At 39.4% G+C, this 20,051-nt stretch overlaps 1 protein-coding gene across 1 annotated transcript in view; it reads left to right on the top strand.

The window, feature by feature from the left end:
* The window catches only part of swap70b (switching B cell complex subunit SWAP70b), a 34,685-nt gene extending 25,107 nt beyond the window's left edge, over positions 1-9,578 (top strand). Inside the window, exons 9-12 of the mRNA XM_082538945.1 lie at positions 2,228-2,394; positions 4,751-4,949; positions 5,597-5,693; positions 7,321-9,578. Of these exons, the coding sequence (XP_082395071.1) occupies positions 2,228-2,394; positions 4,751-4,949; positions 5,597-5,693; positions 7,321-7,430 (573 nt within the window). The 3' untranslated portion in view covers positions 7,431-9,578. The remainder of the gene's footprint in view (positions 1-2,227; positions 2,395-4,750; positions 4,950-5,596; positions 5,694-7,320) is intronic.
* Positions 9,579-20,051: the final 10,473 nt, after the last annotated feature.

Here is a 20,051-nt window from a genome sequence, read left to right as displayed (position 1 = left end):
GACAGACTGTGACTAGACCTGTCCAGGGTGTACCTCAACTCTCACCCCATAGTAGCTGGAATAGACTCTAGCCTCTAGACTCTACTCGTGACATGGATGGATGGATGGGTGGGTGTGGGGGGCACCAGACTGGTCAATTACTGCACTTGCTTTATATTCAGGGACATTAATCCTCAATTATCAGGCTGCAAATATATTCATAATAATGCATTTTATTTGAGGGCACCTTTCAGAAACCCAAGGTCACCTTACAAGGAACAAAATTAATAAAAGGAACAATATATCACTGTATTATTGAGAGCATGCAATAATGGGTAAGTCGGAACAATTTTCATAAACTTGTTAAATACATAAACTGAGAAGAGCTACTAAAATAAACACAAAACAGAAAAGTACTGCAGAGTCTTGAGCAGCAATTTGGAGAGACTTGAATGGATGTTGTTTGTTGCCTCACATTTAAGAACATAGTGTGTGGTTAAGAAGTGTCTATGAGGCTCAGCTAACACTGATGGCGTTTTCTTTCTTACTCACAAACACTTGTTTGTAAAAGAGCCCCGTTTCACTGTGCTCGAATGCCACTGATAACATCTTGACATGCTTGCTACACAGCATGGATGTGGTGAAATGGCAGAGAGATGTTTAACTGTGGTTCTTTAGTCACAGTTCTGCTCTCAGATGTCCCACTTAGTTGATCCTAAGAGACGGCGTAATTTTGATTTGTATTTCTTACTTAATCTTATACATCATTAATATGTTACTCTGTTTAAGTTGGTTGTAACAGCACTTCGCTTAACTCCACTTTCTCTCACACTCGTCCACACCAGCTGAGCTACCCACTGAGAATAGCATGAGGTTTTTAGTGTTTGCTCAAGATCATCTCCACTAATGAGTTAAAACTCATTCTGCTGATCAATCCTGATGGCCCATTGATCAGTTGATTATAAAAACTGCTGATTCATAAACTTCTGATCCCAGAGGTGTTATATGAAGCAGTGTTAATGCTAATAAGTATGTTATACTTCTTCCTACTCCATTTCAGACTTAATAATTGTAATTTCATGTCATTTAGACTCTATTTTATTTATTTTACTTTTTTATTTTGTCTGCGCACATGCATGTGTGTATTTACATATATATTCATATTTGTACATGTAAATGCAAGTATGTGTACTTGTATATATCATTTTTTCTGTATATGTCTGAAATAAAGATACAATAACAATGAGTTAGTGAGGTACGCTGAGCTCTAAGGTGACTCTCAAATGCTTTCATTGAGGCTTTTCCCGTCAATAAGCTCCAAGTGGGATTTGGATAATACAGCAGCCTTTTGAAGGCTATTGAACAGCAATAATATTCAGTCAACAGAAAATATTTAAATTTGATCTGAGCATAAACTAAAGTGATTTACAGCCCTCCATCAGAAGGCTTTGGGACAGTGTCACAATGCACTTTAAATGCACCCACAATATCAGATATAAACAGCAGCACTCATGGATGTAAAGACTGCTAGAATAAATATTAACTTATGAACTCACAAGGCTGATTTTTTTTTTTTGGTCATATTTTGCTGTTATATTTCTTTGCTGTCACCTGTTCCTCTGTCTCTGGATGTAGGCGGCCCTTTTTTATGTGAAAGCAGTGAGAGCCTGAAATAACTGATAACTATAATGTGTCTGATGGGAGTCATCAGCCCTCTTTTATGTGAACGCACTTGGAGCAGAAAGCCTGAGTTTACAGAGAGCTGATAGCAGTTGTGATAGCAGTTATCTCTGACTGAGGTTTTAGGTTGCACCTGTCTGTCTGTTTATTTTACACATCTAATATCAAACTCTGGTTTCCTGTGAGATGTCGATTAATCATGACAAGAGTACTTTAGATATGCGCACCTGCTGTGGCACTTTAGAGTTGGCACCAATATGCAAACTCCAACGCTTAATACAAGTCAAGTCAGTTTTAAAAAAAAAATAAAAATAAAATAAAGTATGTATGTATGAGAAAGAACACCCTGAAAATTTGATGATCCCCTATGAGCAAGCAGTTTGGCAACAGTGGGAAGGAAAACCTTGCTTTCAACAGGAAATAACATCCAGCAAGAGATGGGACAAAAAAAAAATCAAAAAAAAATCTAATGATTTCAGAGTGGTGTATAAACACACACGAATGGATCTTATGAGTATTAATTTTGAATTCCAGGTTAAGTATACTTCTGTGTTTCCTGGTTTTAAAGGTGCGGCAGCAGATTGAGAAAAACCTGGCTGAGAAGTCCACTGAGCTGGAGCAGTACCTGCAGAGGGTCCATGAGCTGGAAGACATGTATCGCCAACTGGAGCACGCTTTGGAAGACGAGAGACGTGCCAGACAGGATGAGGAAATCATCCGTAAGCTGCAGACACGGTGAGTCAAAGGGTGTGCGGAGGGAGAAATGTTTGGGTTTGTATAAAGAATATTCCCCACAGAGCCTCACTCAGATCCTCTGATGAGGAAACTTGGGTCACTCGGATCTTTGCATACGTCTCCTATCTGGAAAGCATAACACTGGGATAAATATATTCATAGAAATTCTTTTTGTTACCTTAACAATCCAGCACGGGTGCTACCAAATTTCAGTGAAGCATGAAACTTATTATTCCTAATGAAGTGCATCACATGAACCTCTGTCCAAAGAGCTGAGTCTAAGTCTTTGTTTTCCTAATATAGGAGGCTATACACAGCCAGACTTTCAACTTCTCCTTCATACACTCGACATTTCCTCCCTCATCTTTCCTTCCTATCTGCTGATGAATACATTCCAGGTCACATTTGAGAAGTCACCAGCGAGTATTTCCTTTAAATGTAGTCGTTGTGTTAAAAATGTCAATCAGTTCTTTAGAAGAGGACAATTTTCAGTGGCTGTTTTTTCTCTACAACCACAGTTAAATGAGTAAAACATGCCTGAGACCTAAATGGCAGTGTTTTATAATGAAACGTATAGGTGCTTAATGAGATACAAGAAATATTAAAGACTTGCCACTGAAATTTTGAGAGAGGAGATTTGCCAGGGGCACAGTTGTGCAGCACTATATACATATGAACAGTCTCAGTGTCAAAAAATATCAACTATACAAATCATGACATCACAAACTCAGATCACCTTTATGGAAAATATATTTCATAAAAAATTTTGAACTAAATTATGTTTGTATATATTTATGTTTATTATATTTACTTGTCTAACTACACTATTGCACCACCTGCTGACACATCCGTTTACAACTGATTTATACATTAGCTTCTTTATTATTCTTTTTTTTCTTTTTAAAACAATTCTACTTTTACAGCCTGGAAATATATTTCTCTTTTATTTGTGAAAAGGTGTTTGCCTCCTGCCTGATTTTCTCTTTTTTGTGTGTTTTTGTCACACTTAAATATTTCAGATAATCCAAACAAATTTAAATGTTAGACAAACATAATGCAAGTAAATACAAAATTAAGTTTCTAAATGAAGGTGAGCTGATTGCCCCCTAAACCGAATAACTGGTTGGAGCACCCTTAAAACTGCAACCAAACTATAAGTGGTAATGAGTCTTTTACAGCACTGTGGAGAATTTTGGTCCACTCATCTTTGCAGAATTGTTGTAATTCGGTCACACTGGAGGGTTTTCGAGCATGAACTGCCTTTTTAAGGTCATGCCATAGCATCTCAATCGGATTTAAGTCAGGACAAGGCAACTCAAAAGTCTGCATTTTGTTTTTCTTAAGACATTCAGAGGTGGACTTTCTAATGTGTTTTGGATCATTGTCCTGCTGCCAAATCTAAGTTTGCTTCAGCTTGAGGTCCCAAACAGACGGCCGGACGTTCTCCTTCAGGGTGTTTTGGTAGACAGCAGGATTCATGGTTCATTTACCACAGCAAGTCTTCCAGGTCCTAAGGCAGCAAACAGACCCAGACCATCACACTACAGTGTTCTACTGTTGGCATGATGATCCTTTTCTGAAATGACACACACCTTTTTGTCTCGTCAGTCCACAGAGTATTTTCCCAAAAGTCTTGGGGATGATTAAGATGTTTTCGGGCAAAACGAGACGAGCCTTTATGTTCGTTTTGCTCAGCAGTGGTTTTTTGTCTTGAAACTCCCATGCAGGCCACTTTTGCCCAGTCTTTTAAGGTGGAGTCATGAACACTGACCTTAACTGAGGCAAGTGAGGCCTGCAGTTCTTTGGATGTTGTTTTGGGGTTGTTTGTGACCTCTTGGATGAGTCGTCGCTGTGCTCTTGAGGTAATTTTAGTCAGCTGGGCACTCCTGGGAAGGTTCACCACTGTTCCATGTTTTCACCATTTGTGGATAATGGAATCACTTTTTCCACACAGGGCCATGTAGGTTTGGATTCTTTTTCCTCTTAAGAGTAAGCACCTTCATTTAGAAACTGCCTTTTGTGTTTACTTGTGTTATTCTTTGACATATATTTACATTTTTTGATGATCTGAAACATTAATGTCTGACAAACATACAAAAACTAGAAACTTAGGAAGGGGGCAAACACTTTTTTTTTTTTTTTTTTTTTTTTGTGTGTGTGTGTGTACAGTATACAGTGCACACACTGTTGATAATAGTAACTACACAGGGTCTAATATTTTTCTCAAGAAGTGTCAAATCTGTGGAAAACGCATGTATGGTCCACATGCTTTGTTTATGCAGTGATCTGACCCTCCTGGGGGTAGGGCCCATGCTGAAACCTGCCTGTAGTAAATGATATATGTACTGTGGACCAGATTACTGGAGGAGGAGGCCAAGAAGAGAGCAGAGTTGGAGCAGATCCATTTGCAGCAGAAGCAGGCCATCTCCGTCACGGTGGCTGAGAAAGAGGAACTGGAGAAGGAGCGTCTGGCCAAGGAGAGCGCCCTGCAAGCTGCAATGAAGCAGCTGGAGCAGCTGGAGCTGGAGAGGCAGGGGGCGCTGGAGCAGTATGAGGTCAGTGATGGGGGGTATAAATATGGATGCAATAGGAGTAGTGTGAAAACTCCTCTGTGGAATGGAGCCGTTACCCACAAATAAATCATTAAAACAATAAAAAGGGAAAAACTCAACTTATCATCATTTCTATGAATGTTGACATTTTATGACTAAATTGTGCCTCTTGCTGTAGTTCAAAGCAGTTACTGAGCAGTCTTTGAGGTTTGCACCTAACATATGTCCTCAAAGCTGCTTTCAGTTGTCCTTCCTCATATGTAGCACACAGCAGGAGACGGTCTGCTCCACTCAAACTACAGAAGCTGCTACATGTGGTTTAGAGGTGGGGGCCACCTGCATGCAGGAGGCAGAACATGCAGCATCCACCTTGCTAGCAGTGACTGGACTATTTGCACAGCAGCTTTCCATGCAAATATGCAGACTCATCATGTGATTAGTCTGTCATTCCCAAAAGAATTCACTTTTAATCAAATACTTTGTGGAAGCCTCAGGGACACCTGTTCAGGCTTAGCCATTTAGACAAGATTTCTTTAGACAAGAGATTTAATACTAACCACTTGTGAATCAGTATGCTGATAGGTGCCATGTTTACATCTATTAAACCTCACACATGTGTTGCGTTTTCTGTTTCTCCATGTGTGAGCCAGACGGTAAAGAAGAAGCTGGAAACTGCGACCAACAACACCAAGACCTGGAAGCACAAAGTGGCTGAACATGAGGGCTTGTTACGGCTCATTCAACCAGGTAAACAGAAACCCAATGAGCATCCGCCTGCACCATGTGGTGCTTTTCTTAAGAGCTGTTTGACAGTTAAAATTCAAGTTTAAGGTTAGGGTTGGGATTATTTTTAGGTGATAGTGATATATTCAGAATATCATACATCTGTTTATTCATATAGAAAATATAAAATGAGTTGTTTTTTTTCACTATAACATAAATTCAGATTTAAAAAAAAAAAAGTAAAAACACGTTAAAAACCTAATCACAATGATAGTTAGGATTTTTAAAAATGTTGTATTATAATAAATGCCATTCTATTTCATGTAAAAACTGACCTATGATATGTTATAAACTGTGCAGTCAATTGCAGCTGGTTATAATCAGGGGTGCACATAAGTGGTCCGCAGGTGCGCATTCGCTGTCAAAATAAAAGACGTGCACCAGATATGAAGTTGCAACGCGCGTTTGCGTACATAAGATTTTCTGGAGGGGGACAGACATTTGTTTAGAACTCTTAAAGATGTCGAAGAAGCTCCTTTAAGCAATTACTTTGGTGTTCCTCTACCTCCAAAGAAATGTCAGAAGGAGTCCGAACCGCAAAAGAAGCACGTATTCTCGGAAAGTGGTTGCAGGAGGTGAGCTGGCTTCAAACAAATGATGAACGCACAGAGATGTGGTGCGGAATGTGCTGTGAAAATCCCACTCTAGCGGACAAAAACAGTGCTTTTTATATGGACGCAAACGCGCGTTGCAACTTCTTATCTGGTGCGCGTCTTTTAATTTGACAGCGAATGCGCACATGCGGACCACTTATGTGCACCCCTGGTTATAATCATAGAAGTTGTCAGTACACTCTCGGTGTCTCTCTCCGTGTCTGCACCATTGCAGACGCTGAGACAACGGGACGCACAGCAGTCCTGTCATTAGTCAAGACTGAGATAAACTGTACCTGGAACCATGCATGTGGTTTGGTTGTTGCAATAGTTGGCAGCACAGCTGGTCGTAGTTGTGTGTGTCGAGTAATGGTTTTGCTCGCTGATTTACAGCAATGACTCCAGTGAGCGTGATGTTGTACAGCGCCACCTCCTCGAAGGGCATTAAATCACATGCCAGTAGAGGAAGGCATGAAAGTAGAAGGCTACACTCTGCAGGGACAGAGTGTAGATAAGAGAGAAAGGGAGAACTCTGTGGGTTTGGTAAACATTTCCTCTGTGGTCTACTCTGTAGCTGCTAATCAGACAGAGGCTATCATCTAGAGTCCTGCAACTTTTTTGCAATGCTAGCTTAATTTGAAGAAAAATGGCAGTTACACATACAATAAATCCTCAGATTTTTAGCTGAGGATCAGCTGTTGTGGTCTCTTTTTTTAAGACTTTTTTTTGGGGGGGGGGTCAAACCTAAGATGTTTATTAGATGGCCTCAAAAATTTACTCCAGAATACTTTGGTGCACAGAGGAGACTCAGTGACTGCATGGAGCCTGGGTCCTGTGGGTGCAAATTAAGCTCAAATCATCACTGCTCCATTGCTGCGCTTTACTGTTGGCGAATTTGTGATGATATGCTGTGTGGTTTACGCTATAAACAGTTTTGCTGTGTGTGTGTGTGTATTTGCCATGCAACAATGTTTTTTCTGTTTCTGTTTCTTGCTCAGGTGCCAAGGGGCAGCAGAATATCACAAACTGGGGCCCTGCAGCCTTTTCTGAAGCAGAGCTCAGTCTGAGGGAGAAACAATGGCAGGAGACGAAGAACCAGGCAACTTAAGCTCAGTAAAGCTGTTGTAAACCATTATCATAACCTTAAACATGTTTAACTAACAAGGGAAAGATGAGACAGGCCTGCTGGGATGTACTGGAACGTCTCTGATGAAGCGTATCTTTGCCGGGATGAAAAGGCATTTTATAATAAGGTGGCATTAACTAATCAATAAATCTCACGTTACCCTGTAGCAAGCACAGTTAGAACTGATAAACTTGGCTCTATGTTAGTGTTGGCCACCATTGATTATCTCTAAAACCACCAACAAGAAAAAGTCACCTCATAATTTAGGGAACGGGATTTAAAATGATAATTATTGCAAAATAACTTTTCCTCAGTAGAAATATGAGAGATAATCAGCACAAAATCAATAGAAGGCATTCGGTTTATATTTTTACACACAGCGTGACAGTGACAATGGGAGTAGTGCCAAACCGAACCAGTGACTATGACAACAAACGCGGACCACGGCTCAAAAGACGAAGACGTTGTTGAACAGAGGGATCCAAAGAATTCGGTATTGTGGAGATTTGTAGCTGTCCAACATAGGAGTGGAATATCATACACTGCACATACGTGCCTTTATGTGAAAGCATGTTTCAACAAAGCCACGTAACACCACAAAATTGTTTTTGCCGTCCTTGCAAAGTGCAAAACTGACAGTTTCTCTGCAAGATTTTACAGTGTACATTTTATTGTAAAAGAAATGATGGCAGTAAGGACAGTGGCTGATTAAAGTAACTGACCCTCCTTAGCAACTCCCTCGCCGGAAGCGTTTCTCTCAGATAAGTGCAGGCACGTGTCGGACATGCGATCCACACGAGTGCAGTTTTACCAAAATGTCAGCAAAACCCACATCAAACCACAGACATCCACAGATTATGTGTAATGGTGAGAAATGTCACAGGGAAAAAGTATTGAACACATGAAGAAAGCGAGGCGCAAAAAGGAATGGAAAGTCATGACACCAGCTGAAATCTATCAGTAATTAGAAAATAATCCTGGCGCTTAGTGCAAATTAATGTCAGCTGGTTCAGTCCAAACCAGCAGCTTATAAAAAGGTGACTCATTACCAATGTGTCACAGAAGAGACTTCTCATGATGGGTAAGACTAATGAGCTCTCTCAAGACCTTCACAACCTTATTGTTGGAAAGCATGCTGATGGCACCAGTTACAGAATTTCTAAAATACTGAAGATTCCATTGAGCACTGTTGGGGCCATAATCCAGAGGTGAAAAGAACATTTTTCACCATAAGCCGACCACAACCAGGTCCTCCCCGCAAGATTTCAGACAGAGGAGTGGAAAGAATTGTCAGAGTTGTCCCAGAGCCAAGGAGCACTTGTGGAGAGCTACAGAAAGACCTGGAATCAGCAGAAGGCACTGCACATCACCCCCAAAACACCATACCAACAGTGAAGGTTGGAGGTGGGATCATCATGTGTGGGGCTGTTTTTCAGCATACAACACCGGCACACTTCATATTATTGAAAGAAGGATGAATTGAAAAATGTACTGAGACATTCCTGATATAAATTAGCTGCCATCTACCAGGATGATGACGATGAAACGCTTCAGCAAGATGATGTTCCCAAACACGCAGCCAAGGAAACTCTCGATTGGTTTCAGCGAAAGAAAATACAGCTGTAAGAATGGCTCAGCCAATCATCTGACCTGAATCCAACTGGAAATGTATGAAAGAACCAAATTTCAGAGTTTATAGAAGAGAGGTGTGGAATCAGGATTTGATGTTTGTGTGGAAGACTGGGCCAAAATCACACATGAGCAATTTTGAAGCTGTTGTCACCAACACAGGCTTTTGTACCAAGTATTAAACGACTCAATATCAAATGTATAAATTATTAAATTATATAAATTAATTATTAATTATATAAATTAATTTTAAAAAATTGTTCAATACTTTTCCACTGTGTCATTTGGCTTGGATGGGTTGTTACAGGCATCTGGAGATTTCATGTCAATGGGACCTTTAGAGATAATTGGTGATGTGTTCAATACTTTACCTGCTGTATACAGAATGTTTGTTGGGTTTTTGCCTATAAATCTTTCTTGCAGTTATTTGCAAACCATTTAAAACTGTAAGAATCGGCAGGATCCTTGTGATTTCATTTTTTATCAATAGCTACATTATTGTTTCTCGAACTGACCATAACCATAACTTAGTTTTCCATTTTGTGTTCATGTGTAACACATCCGGCATCTGTACGATGATTGTGGAAGGTGACTTTGAGCTGTAGGACCAATGGGAACCTTACCAGTTACCTTTATACAAAGTTAATAAAGAGTGGAGTACTTAGAAGTTAACAGTGGTCAGTGCCTGCTGTCTGTAAAGGCAGGCCATAGTCAAAATAGACCTGAGCCAACAATATACATGATTTGAAATTGGTTTTAAGACATTCAGCTTTATTAAAAACACAAAAAAGAAAACTGTTCTGTTTTAACAGGTTTCATGGATGGAGAACTGTAAAGTAATATGGCCATTTCAGGCAGCTAATCTGTGTTTTTGGTTTGACTCTAGGAAGAACAAACTATTCATGTAAAACTTGTTTTTGGTCAAATATGGTCCCCCGGTATAATTTTTTTTTTCTTTCCTGAATCTCTGCAATGGAGGTGGAGAGTATAAATTTAGCATGACCCACAAAAACACAATAACCTCAGTGACAGGAAATACACAAGGATGAAACACAATGAAACTAGCCTTTAAGCCACGAGTATAAACAATGTGCACACCAGTGCTTTGCACTGTTTTTCTTCTTCCAGTTTGTCTCGACTGTGTCCATGATATGCACTACTTTTGATCAGAGTCTGACCCGTCTAACAAGAATTAGCCAAAGTGTATTTTAGGTTCTTTGTTTTAATCCTTTTAAAGAAGCAGAAACTACTAAAACTGCTAAAAACTACTCTACAAACTAGCCTCCTTAAGATCATTTTTACATTGAAATGTAAGTGTTTGTACATATTTAGTCGACTTTATGTTTTAACAATGTTACCTTCAAAAGAATGTAAACTATCATGTACAATTCACTAAATGTTTTATTGTCAAAGAGCTGTTTTCAATACTTTGTTTCATCAAGATTTCTAAGTGACTCTGGAACATTTCTTGTTCTGTCTTGTCCTGAATATTGTTAGCAGGATTATTTTACTGAAGTCTAACTCCCAGCACAGATGCTAACGGCAGAAAGTTTGTTACTTTAGAACAACCAGTGACTTTGATACTGTAAAAATTCAAAATTGTGATTTTTTTTTTTTTTTTTTTTTTTTTTAATATATATATGTAAAAAGCTCGAAACTGAACCATATAATAAATCACATCTTGAATAACTGACTTTTTTTTTCTAACACCGTAGAAGAGTTACAACGATCCATTTAACAAGCTTCTTCCACTTATCGAATTCGGGGATGGGGCTCTTGCTCTCAGCAAGGCAGACGAGGTGTATCTGCTAATCTACAGGTAACATTAGACGGACAGATATTTGACCTAAAGGCATTTAAATAAGGTAATGTGCTATTTATCCTAAGGTGAGAAGTGGGAGCATCTAAACATGAAAGACTATAACAAAATGACTTAAACAGGTAAAATAAATAAATATATAGCTCAATTTAAAAAAAAAAAAAAAAAAAGTCTCAATCCTCCTACTCTTACTTTTATCTCTCAAACTCCAGATTCACATTTTTTCCATTAAACTTTGGTTTACTTTGACACATCTCTCTCTGGCCAGTCAGAAAGGAATCTGTGTATGAAAGAGGTCAGCTGACTTCCAGTTTGTTTGTGCATTAAGAAATGTTGTGGGAAAAAAGACATTTGAGCGATTCAAATTAAATATTAAAACAAATTCAAATATGAAATATCCAAATTCAGGTTATATTTGCACATATTTCCTCAGCCTGTACATACTTATAGAATATTCATAACATACTTCATACCGTGTACATTATAACATACCATAATAGACCCATTTCTGTAACATACTTGCATATCTATATTGTTGCTAATATATATTGTAATATATCTATATCACTAAAGCACTTCTGGATGGATGCAAACTGCATTTCGTTGCCCTGTACCTGTGCATGTGCATGTGCAATGACAATAAAGTTGAATTCTATTCTATTCTACCCTATTAGCCAGTTTATAAAGTAATAACTGTTTTAACCTTGAGTGATCACTAGAGGGCGCTACAGTGTCATAAAATGTGTGCTGTGAGTTTATAAAGCAGCAAAACGGTAAAATGTTAACTGGAGCTCATCTGGGGACAGGATAGTGACAAATGTTGACTTCATTTCTGTGACTTCACTGTCTAAACCTTTAGTTTTATAAAAAAATAAGGCTCATCACTGTCTCATGTCTCCTGTCTGGTTGTTATAATACAGACAAGATCAGAGATACTGCATTTTTCTACAGTTATGTAACAGAAATGACATTAATTAAATTGCCATCCTCGCATTGTATTATTGAGTAATGAGCAACTTACTTAATATGAGGTCCAGCGCATACAGGGAGATAACATTAGTCAAATATGAGCCAAATATAAAGACGATGATAATATTTGGAAAAACCAGATGCAAGACAAGAACAGCAAGAATTATGGAAATTTATTTGTATTATTTTAAATGTATCTTTTCGGATTAATCGTTTCAGTGTACCAGAAAGGAATCTGAAAGTACATCTGACATTCTTCGAGTTTCTCTGGGTTTGTTCCAGGAAGTTTAAAAAAACCAAACAAAAAGCAAAACTTTCAAATGTTCCAGTTCCAAAACAACTGATTAGAGTTGATTTAATCCCAGATTTGTTCAGAGTTAAACGAATGCTTTGTGAATGGAAAATAAGGCATCATTATTTAAGACTCTGACACAACGATTCAACATAGCAGTGGGTAAATAAAGAACATCTTAGTCCAGCGGAAGCAGAATGTGACCGTGCACATTTATCTTCATCTCACGCAGCAACGGGAGCAATGAATGGCTTGAAATGGAGCACGGGAAAGAGTCAATAAACAAGCATCGCACAGTGTTTATGCGGCAGTTCACTCATTCACAGCGGCACAGGTAAAGCTGAGTTCAAATTTCGGCCGTCTGCCCTATTTAAACGTTTTCTTCAAGATCGCTGAAATTTTAAAGCAGCAAAGTTAAACCACCATGAATTATGGTCTGTTAAGAATACACGCAGCCTATATTTAAAAGCTTACTTTAAATCTTTAAAGCTGCACTACAAACATCCTCAATCAGAATTACACATAATTCCATGTATGCTGTATTATGCTGTGCTGAAGTTAAATTTTGAATATCTTGAAATTACAGATTTATTTAAACCAAACATGACAGAACAGATTAGACCGACATGGTAATTGTATCATATAATAATGGATAGGATTTATATAGCGCTTTTCAAGGCACCCAAAGCGCTTAACAATACCACTATTCATTCACTCTCGCATTCACACACTGGTGGAGGCAAGCTACGGTTGTAGCCACAGCTGCCCTGGGGCAGACTGACAGAAGCGAGGCTGCCATATCGCGCCATTGGCCCCTCTGGCCAACACCAGTAGGCGGTAGGGTAAAGTGTCTTGCCCAAGGACACAACGACCAGGACAGAGAGCCCAGGGATCAAACCGGCAACCTTCCGGTTACAGATACGCTTCCCAACCCCCTGAGCCACGGTCGCCCCGCATATAAATAAGGTAGACATGAATGCATAATGACTGTTGGCCAATTAAAAGTATGACATTGTATTTTTTTTGATGACACAGTATTGACATAATGGCTAATTAAAAAATGAATGGTTAGTAAAACTAATGATAAACTTTACCCAAGCAACATTGGTGCATGCTCAACCATCCAGGTAAGGAAATCCCAAAAAGTTAACTCTGTTCATCAGGACGTAGCATAAAATATGGAAATCCCGATGAAAGCAATGACTTCATTATCAAGACTGAAGCTCTCCTCACCTTAATGTCCAACTCGTATTTGTTTAATTCAGTTAAATTGTATTTATATAGAGCCAAATTACCACAGTGGTTGCATCAAGGCGCTTTATATTGTGAGGTAAAGACCCTACAATAATACAAAGAAGACCCCAGGAGTCACCGGACCCACTGTGTGCAAGGACTTGGCGACAGTGGGGAGGAAAAACTCCCTTTTAAAAGGAGAAACCAGGCTCAGGGAGGAGCAGCTGCCATTACTGGTTGGGGGGTGAAGGGAAAAGAATTCACTTCTGTCTGTCACAATATTTAATTAATCCTAAAACGTCTCAAATGAGGACATAACCAATGGAAACTACGACTTTAAACTGTAATCTTCCCTTTATTTTGATCAGTTTAATATATAAACAGCCATCTTTCTGTACAGTGTTTTTATAAGCTTACATTACAAAGTGTTTTAGTCAGGGTGGCAGCTTTATAATGGGAAACTTTTTGCTACCTTAACATAATTTTCATTATTTCCAAAAAATAGAATATTTTTCATGATGATCTGCATCACTTTGCAGCACCATTTTCAACCTTTCCTTTATTAAAGGATGGTCCAGTGTATCCTGTTTTAAAGGAAGTATTGGAGGACACTCTGAAGTATCTTTCCTTAGTATTACTGTGCTTTCTAGGTTACTAACTGAGTGACGTGACCTGGAAATGTCTGCTTGCTGGCAATAATAAGCAAAATTTTCTACTTGACCGCAACCTTGATCTGTAGTTAGTCTGCAGCTCACTAATTTTTTCCTCTGTTGCAATCAACCTAGAGTGTCTAATATGATTCAGAGGAATGTGACTGTTCAAAACAGACTAGATTGTAAAGTCTCCACTTTTAGATCACCCCCGCCCCCACACACTCCCCCAGCTTCTCCCCGTATGATCCCCTGCTAAGTTAATTCGCTCCATCCTCTCTCCGTATCGTGCAATAGTCGTTAATTTGAGTGAGACGGGGCAGACCAAACAAACACACACAAAATGCGTTCCCAAATCTGTGGTCCAGATGTGCTCGGCACGTACCACAGCTGCACTAACATTGCTTTTCTGCAACAACATGGCCTGTCAATAACGTCAAATACTGCACCGGATGCACCCCCACCCCCAGAAACGTCTGTATCCCATCATCATCCTTTCCTTTTAAACATCCTCACATTCATCAGCTTGGGGTTATGAGGCTTGTGGCACGTGTGCCGCATTCCTGGGAGGTGATGCGAAACAGAAATGCATTAAATTCCAGATCTGGAATCCATCGCAGGGGGTGTACATGAGCGTGTGTGTGTGTGTAAATATGTCTGTGTATGAAGGGGTGTAGGGTAAAGTGGTTAACAGGTCTCATTGCCCTCTTGAGTATGAGAACATCCGAGTGTCTGAAATGTCTGAGGAATTCAAAATATACAGCATTTGAAGGTTTTAGGAATTCTGGGCATTTACAGCAAATGGGGCTCTCGCAAACCCCCTGGAGCCTGCGGAGGTTTGCGGAGCAGAAGCGTGCTGTTGGGACTGTAAAATAAAATGTCTGCAGAACATTCACTTTCTATCACAGTATCGCATGTGACTTTTCATGGACCCCAGGGGTGTGATGTGAGAGTATTAAGAGTTCAGGAAAGCATCTGGTGAGAGAGTAGACAAAAATAGCATATCGCAGCATCTTCACATTGTAGATCTCGAACGGATGATTAAAAGGTCCCCAGAGAATTCCTGTAAGGGTTGACTATGCAAGCAGATGTCTTCCCCTGCCTCATAAAAATGAAAAACACCAAAAGTGGGTCCAGAAGAGTGAGGAATTAACAGCAGCATTCCACTTCACAACAACTACAATAACTATTACTATTAAAAGGCTGTCTTTGCCTCCCTTTGAGACTTCACCTTCGACCTCATTTCACCTGCATGTCAACTTTCTTTTCCAACAGCGTGTTTTTTATCCCGCCGCATCGCCCTCCTGATATTTCACAATAGATTTCAGTTGGATTTGTGTAATGTGGGACTTTTAGGTTTCGTGAGGTTCAAGGATGCGAGGATTCGGAATCTGGGACAAAGGATCTGGCTCCAATCAGAGCATCAGACTGAGGTTGACTCTGCACCCACAGGAAGGCCAAACCCGAGGCCGCAGAGGACAACTCAAACCCATCTTTCTCAATTGTTCATACTAGATAAAAATATCTCCTGGCAATGCAAAGAGCCAAGCTAAAGGTGAGCCTTGTGCCACTCTGACCTTAAATTTGTGTTTTTACCAACATAGGTCAAAAGTTACTCGTAATACATGCAAGAGTTCATGAACCAGTCATCTTGCCTCCTGTAAATATTATGCAAATGGACATACAGATGAATACAGGTGTTTAAGCTGCACACCTGACACGAATACCAGCACTCAAATGCATGTACTTCCTGCCTGCAAACACGGAGGACACAAATGCAGCAAGCATGCAATTGTACCTAAATGTGCTACAGATAAGAAGAAGAAAAAACACCAATGCACGCACGCACAGGCAAAGTTTTAATTCAACTCAGTCAGAGGAAAACTATAACAGGGAAGCAGTGAGAAGTGACTGCTCGGCTGAGTGGTCCAACTCCATCGATGAGGAATGCTTTACGTGACAAGACCGCAAGACTTCAAAAGTCAGCATGAACACAAAAGAATGTGTGGCAAGGCGCAAATATAAAACACAAGTGTTCCTGTTAAGAAAAAACCTACAACCCCCATGGACTGCACTGCACTCGTTCCAGCACATGAAGTTATTTCTTTTTTCCGTTGAAACCGTCTGACTTTTTATGACTAAGCCAAGTTTGGAGTTGGCCTCCAACCAAAGCATTGTTTACCAGCATCCGACTTAATTATAGCTTTATGAAATCATGCTAAAAATATCCAAGAGCAGCAGGCTCGAAGAAAAGAAGTCAACGAGTCAGCAGAGCTCTCCTTTACCAGGTGAAAGTCGTGCATGTGTGCGCGTCGGGGGTGGGGTTACCTGCACAGTACTGTCAGCATTTCTTTATTGATGACACACCCTTCCTCCAGGGTCATGAAGGTAAACATAGGGCTGCTATTTCAGACTGGAGAGGAACAGAAGCTGCTTTGTCCTCACACCCAAAAAGAAAAAAAGAAACCACAACAGGAGAGCATGGCACTTAATCTTAACTTCTCAGGCTTTGAATGTGGAGCTCTGCCTCCAGCATCCTCACTGGCAGTTTATGTTGAACAAACGTTTGAGTAAATGTGACCTCCTCTCAAAAAAGATGCCATGTTTGTGTACATTTTTAATGAGCAATGATGAGGAAGCTGCTTTGAATGTGTAACAGTTACTTGACATTGAATGCTGTTCAACTACATCGAAGCTAGTTGAGGAAAAAGTAGGTTTTACATTTTTGAAATTGACAGTGTACGGTGATGTGAAGGTACAAAATCTTAACATACAAACGTTTTTTTTAAAAGCCACTGAGTTGTGTTTATTTCAACGATGGCTCATTTATTCAGAGGTCATCCAGAAAAATATAATGAACTACTTTGTTCTGGATAAAATGTAGAAAAGTCAGCTCAGCTACTGAATATAATGGCCACCAGTTTCAGCTTGCATAGCTCACAGGTAAAAGCTCGAGTCATGCAGAACAAGTCAGTGTTGTGTATTTGCATAAGGCTGTGGCGATGCTCATCCACGATGACAATGCTGCTGATTGAGCACCACCCTGCACTACACAAGGGTCCAGTGTGTTGCTTGTGCTGGCCTGATGAGTGCTTTGCCCAGTCGTTCACAGCCACCAGGATGAAAGAATAAAGAGAAGAAGGGTTCAGCTTAGAAGGAGAAGGGTACTTTTTGGGTTCAGGTATAATCCAAAAATAATTTAATTTAGTGTGCAGATAGTTAACTACATAGAAAAGGATTAAACTTATGTAAGCAAAATGTATGAATATTATTACCTCCACCGAGGAGGTTGTGTTTTTTGTAGTATTTGCATGAATGTGTGTCACTTTGTCAATCTGTAAACACCATAGCTCAAAAGGTTTTGAATGAATTTTAAAAAAACGTTGTAGGGGTGTAGAGTGGGGTCATGTTAACAGTCCATTATAATTTGCTTTACATCCACCAAGGTCTTTAAAGTCAACCGAATCATTTATTGGCTGAAAAATGACAAACAGCCTTTTAACTATGATTCTTACAACTGTGGTTTGTATAGTCGACATATATAAAGTACTGCATAAAGATTTAAAACATCAAATATGGGTATAAAATATCAAATTTCACATTTGACCTCTGACCTCTCCTTCAAAGTCTTTTTTTAAGGTACTTTTTGAGTATAGTTGATGAATTTGATTATAGCTTTGTTATGCACATTGCAATAACAGGTTATAACCTTCTAAGATTTTCAGTACATGCACTATGTTCCCGAATAAGTTCTTTTTTGGGAAGAAAATAAAAATGTGTCATATTATTATTAATTATCAGAAACTATGCGTTAAAAAAACACCTACTCACAATCGTTCCTCCACTAAATATCCTATGTTATATAAATATCCTATTTATGTTGTAACCTGTGAGAAATTAGCAATCAAAAGACAGTTTTATGTGATTCTGTGCAAAAATACAATCACATTATTATAATTAGGAATAACTCAAATAAAAGGTAAATGAACAGCATTTTCTCATCCTTCCAAAGTGCTTACCACTGCAAGCCACTTTCAGCCACTTACACTTTTCATCTAGTCACAGCCTTTCTTCACCTCACACACACTCACGCTGATGATACACTGGGGGTGTTTAAGGGGTTCAGTTTCTTGCCCAGATGCCAAAATATTTTATAGTTTTTACAGTGAAAAGCACAAACATTCCACAAACTCATGAATTTCACATCATAACGTTATAAATTATGGACAGAACTTCCTGGTTGTGCGCCTGGCATTTAATGAACATAAGAATGATCTGGCCATGCCTGAATGAACCCATTAGGAACATTTATGTAACTGATAATAAAGCCTGAATGACAAAAAGAGAAATGAAGCCATAAATGTTATGTATTCCATGCGTGTAACAACCGTCACAGGCAATGAAACAACAGAGGTGAGGTAGTGCTCGAAAGAACACGTCTAGAAAAAATAAAAGTCCAAATGAAATCCACACGTTACACAATCCTTCTCTCCACTTCATTTGAAAGTCATGAAACATGTCTTAAACTATAAAGTTGTAATGAGGACAATATGACAGTAATCCTTTGGTTCCAAAACTACAGATTAACTCCCCAGTTCTAATGAGGTGTTATACAATCGCTTAGCTCGCTGGAGTGCCAGGTTCACATTTCAAATAGGCTGCATCACCCAGCGTGAGTGATGGTCAGCGATGCTGGCAAGATTTGCTGTTTTGATCCCTTATGGATTCAGCGTCGGGTGATGCTCGCTTCCTGCATGCAACGCTGGCGTGACAGCGATGACTCACGATGGCAGAATGCGATGAAGCAGGAAAGATCATTTCCAATTACACGATTAGCTTCGGAAGAATTACTATAGTAAACATGCTATTTTCAGAACACATTTTTGGGCCACTTGTGGGATCTCTCAGAATTGGAGAAAACAACGTGGAATAAAGCCCCGAAACATCTTGGAAATGCGATCTACATTTTCTCCACTTGTTGCCTTAGTGCAAAAATAAACAGGATAAACAAGGCAGCAAGGAGTACACACCAGTGAACCACAGCAGCATGACCACTCACAGATGCACGGATGTTCTGAGTAACTGATGATCTTATGATGACAGAACATGTGAAGTTAATCTGGACCCAATATTTAGTGTGTTGGATATGAGAGGAATGGGCTCGCCTGAGAGTCAAGCTGTTAAGGCCAGGTGACTGGGTTTGAGCCAGTGCAGGGAAGCAAGACCATAAATCAGTATCACAGAATATTTTAAGATTCTGGCAGGATACCCCTGTGTTATTTATATTACTATTATTTTGGTATAAGTGGCCCTGTACGGAAGAATAGGTCATTCTTCTGTCAGGCCAATGTGGAAAATAAAACATGTTGTATCATAATAAAAAAAAAAGAAATTAAACATAAACCAAACCAATAAATATCATCCTCTTAAGCTTGTTCACAAAGGTTAAATACAGGATGTGTGATATAGTGTTTGGTTATGGTTGGTTACTGGGGTTTTTTTTTGGTGCTACCAGTTAGAGCAGAGATCTGAAGCTTTAAAAATGTGGACATACCCTTTCACAAACTGAAGGCACAAATTCATTTGTCCTCAGGAGAAACAGCTGTGATTAGGTTTGCCTCACCTGTTTTCCTGTCACTGTTTGCGGAAATGAAGCAAAACAAGTCCAATAAATTTTTATAAGTGAAATTGCAAACAGCAGACATGACTCTTTAGATAAATCTGTGGTCTCTTTTCTTCCTTTCTATTCTGTTGTTAAGATATGTGAAACACTGATTTCATTTATGAAATAATAACCAGCACACTGGTACATGTGGTATACTCAGTGTTAGTTTGAGTATTTCTGAAATGGTAAAGCTTGTGAGGTAGTCCTGGTTTTGACCAGCAGTACTTAACAGTGGATGGGACGGACACACACACACACACACACACACACACACACACACACACACACACTCTAAGGAAAAGTTGGTTAAGGAGTTGAAACATGTTCAAGGAATTCTAACTCAAGA

Source organism: Aulonocara stuartgranti (assembly GCF_965226115.1).
Source record: "Aulonocara stuartgranti genome assembly, chromosome: 7".
Classification (NCBI taxonomy): domain Eukaryota; kingdom Metazoa; phylum Chordata; class Actinopteri; order Cichliformes; family Cichlidae; genus Aulonocara; species Aulonocara stuartgranti.
Note: the sequence above shows the minus strand (reverse complement) of the source record. Positions and strands in the feature narration are given on the sequence as shown.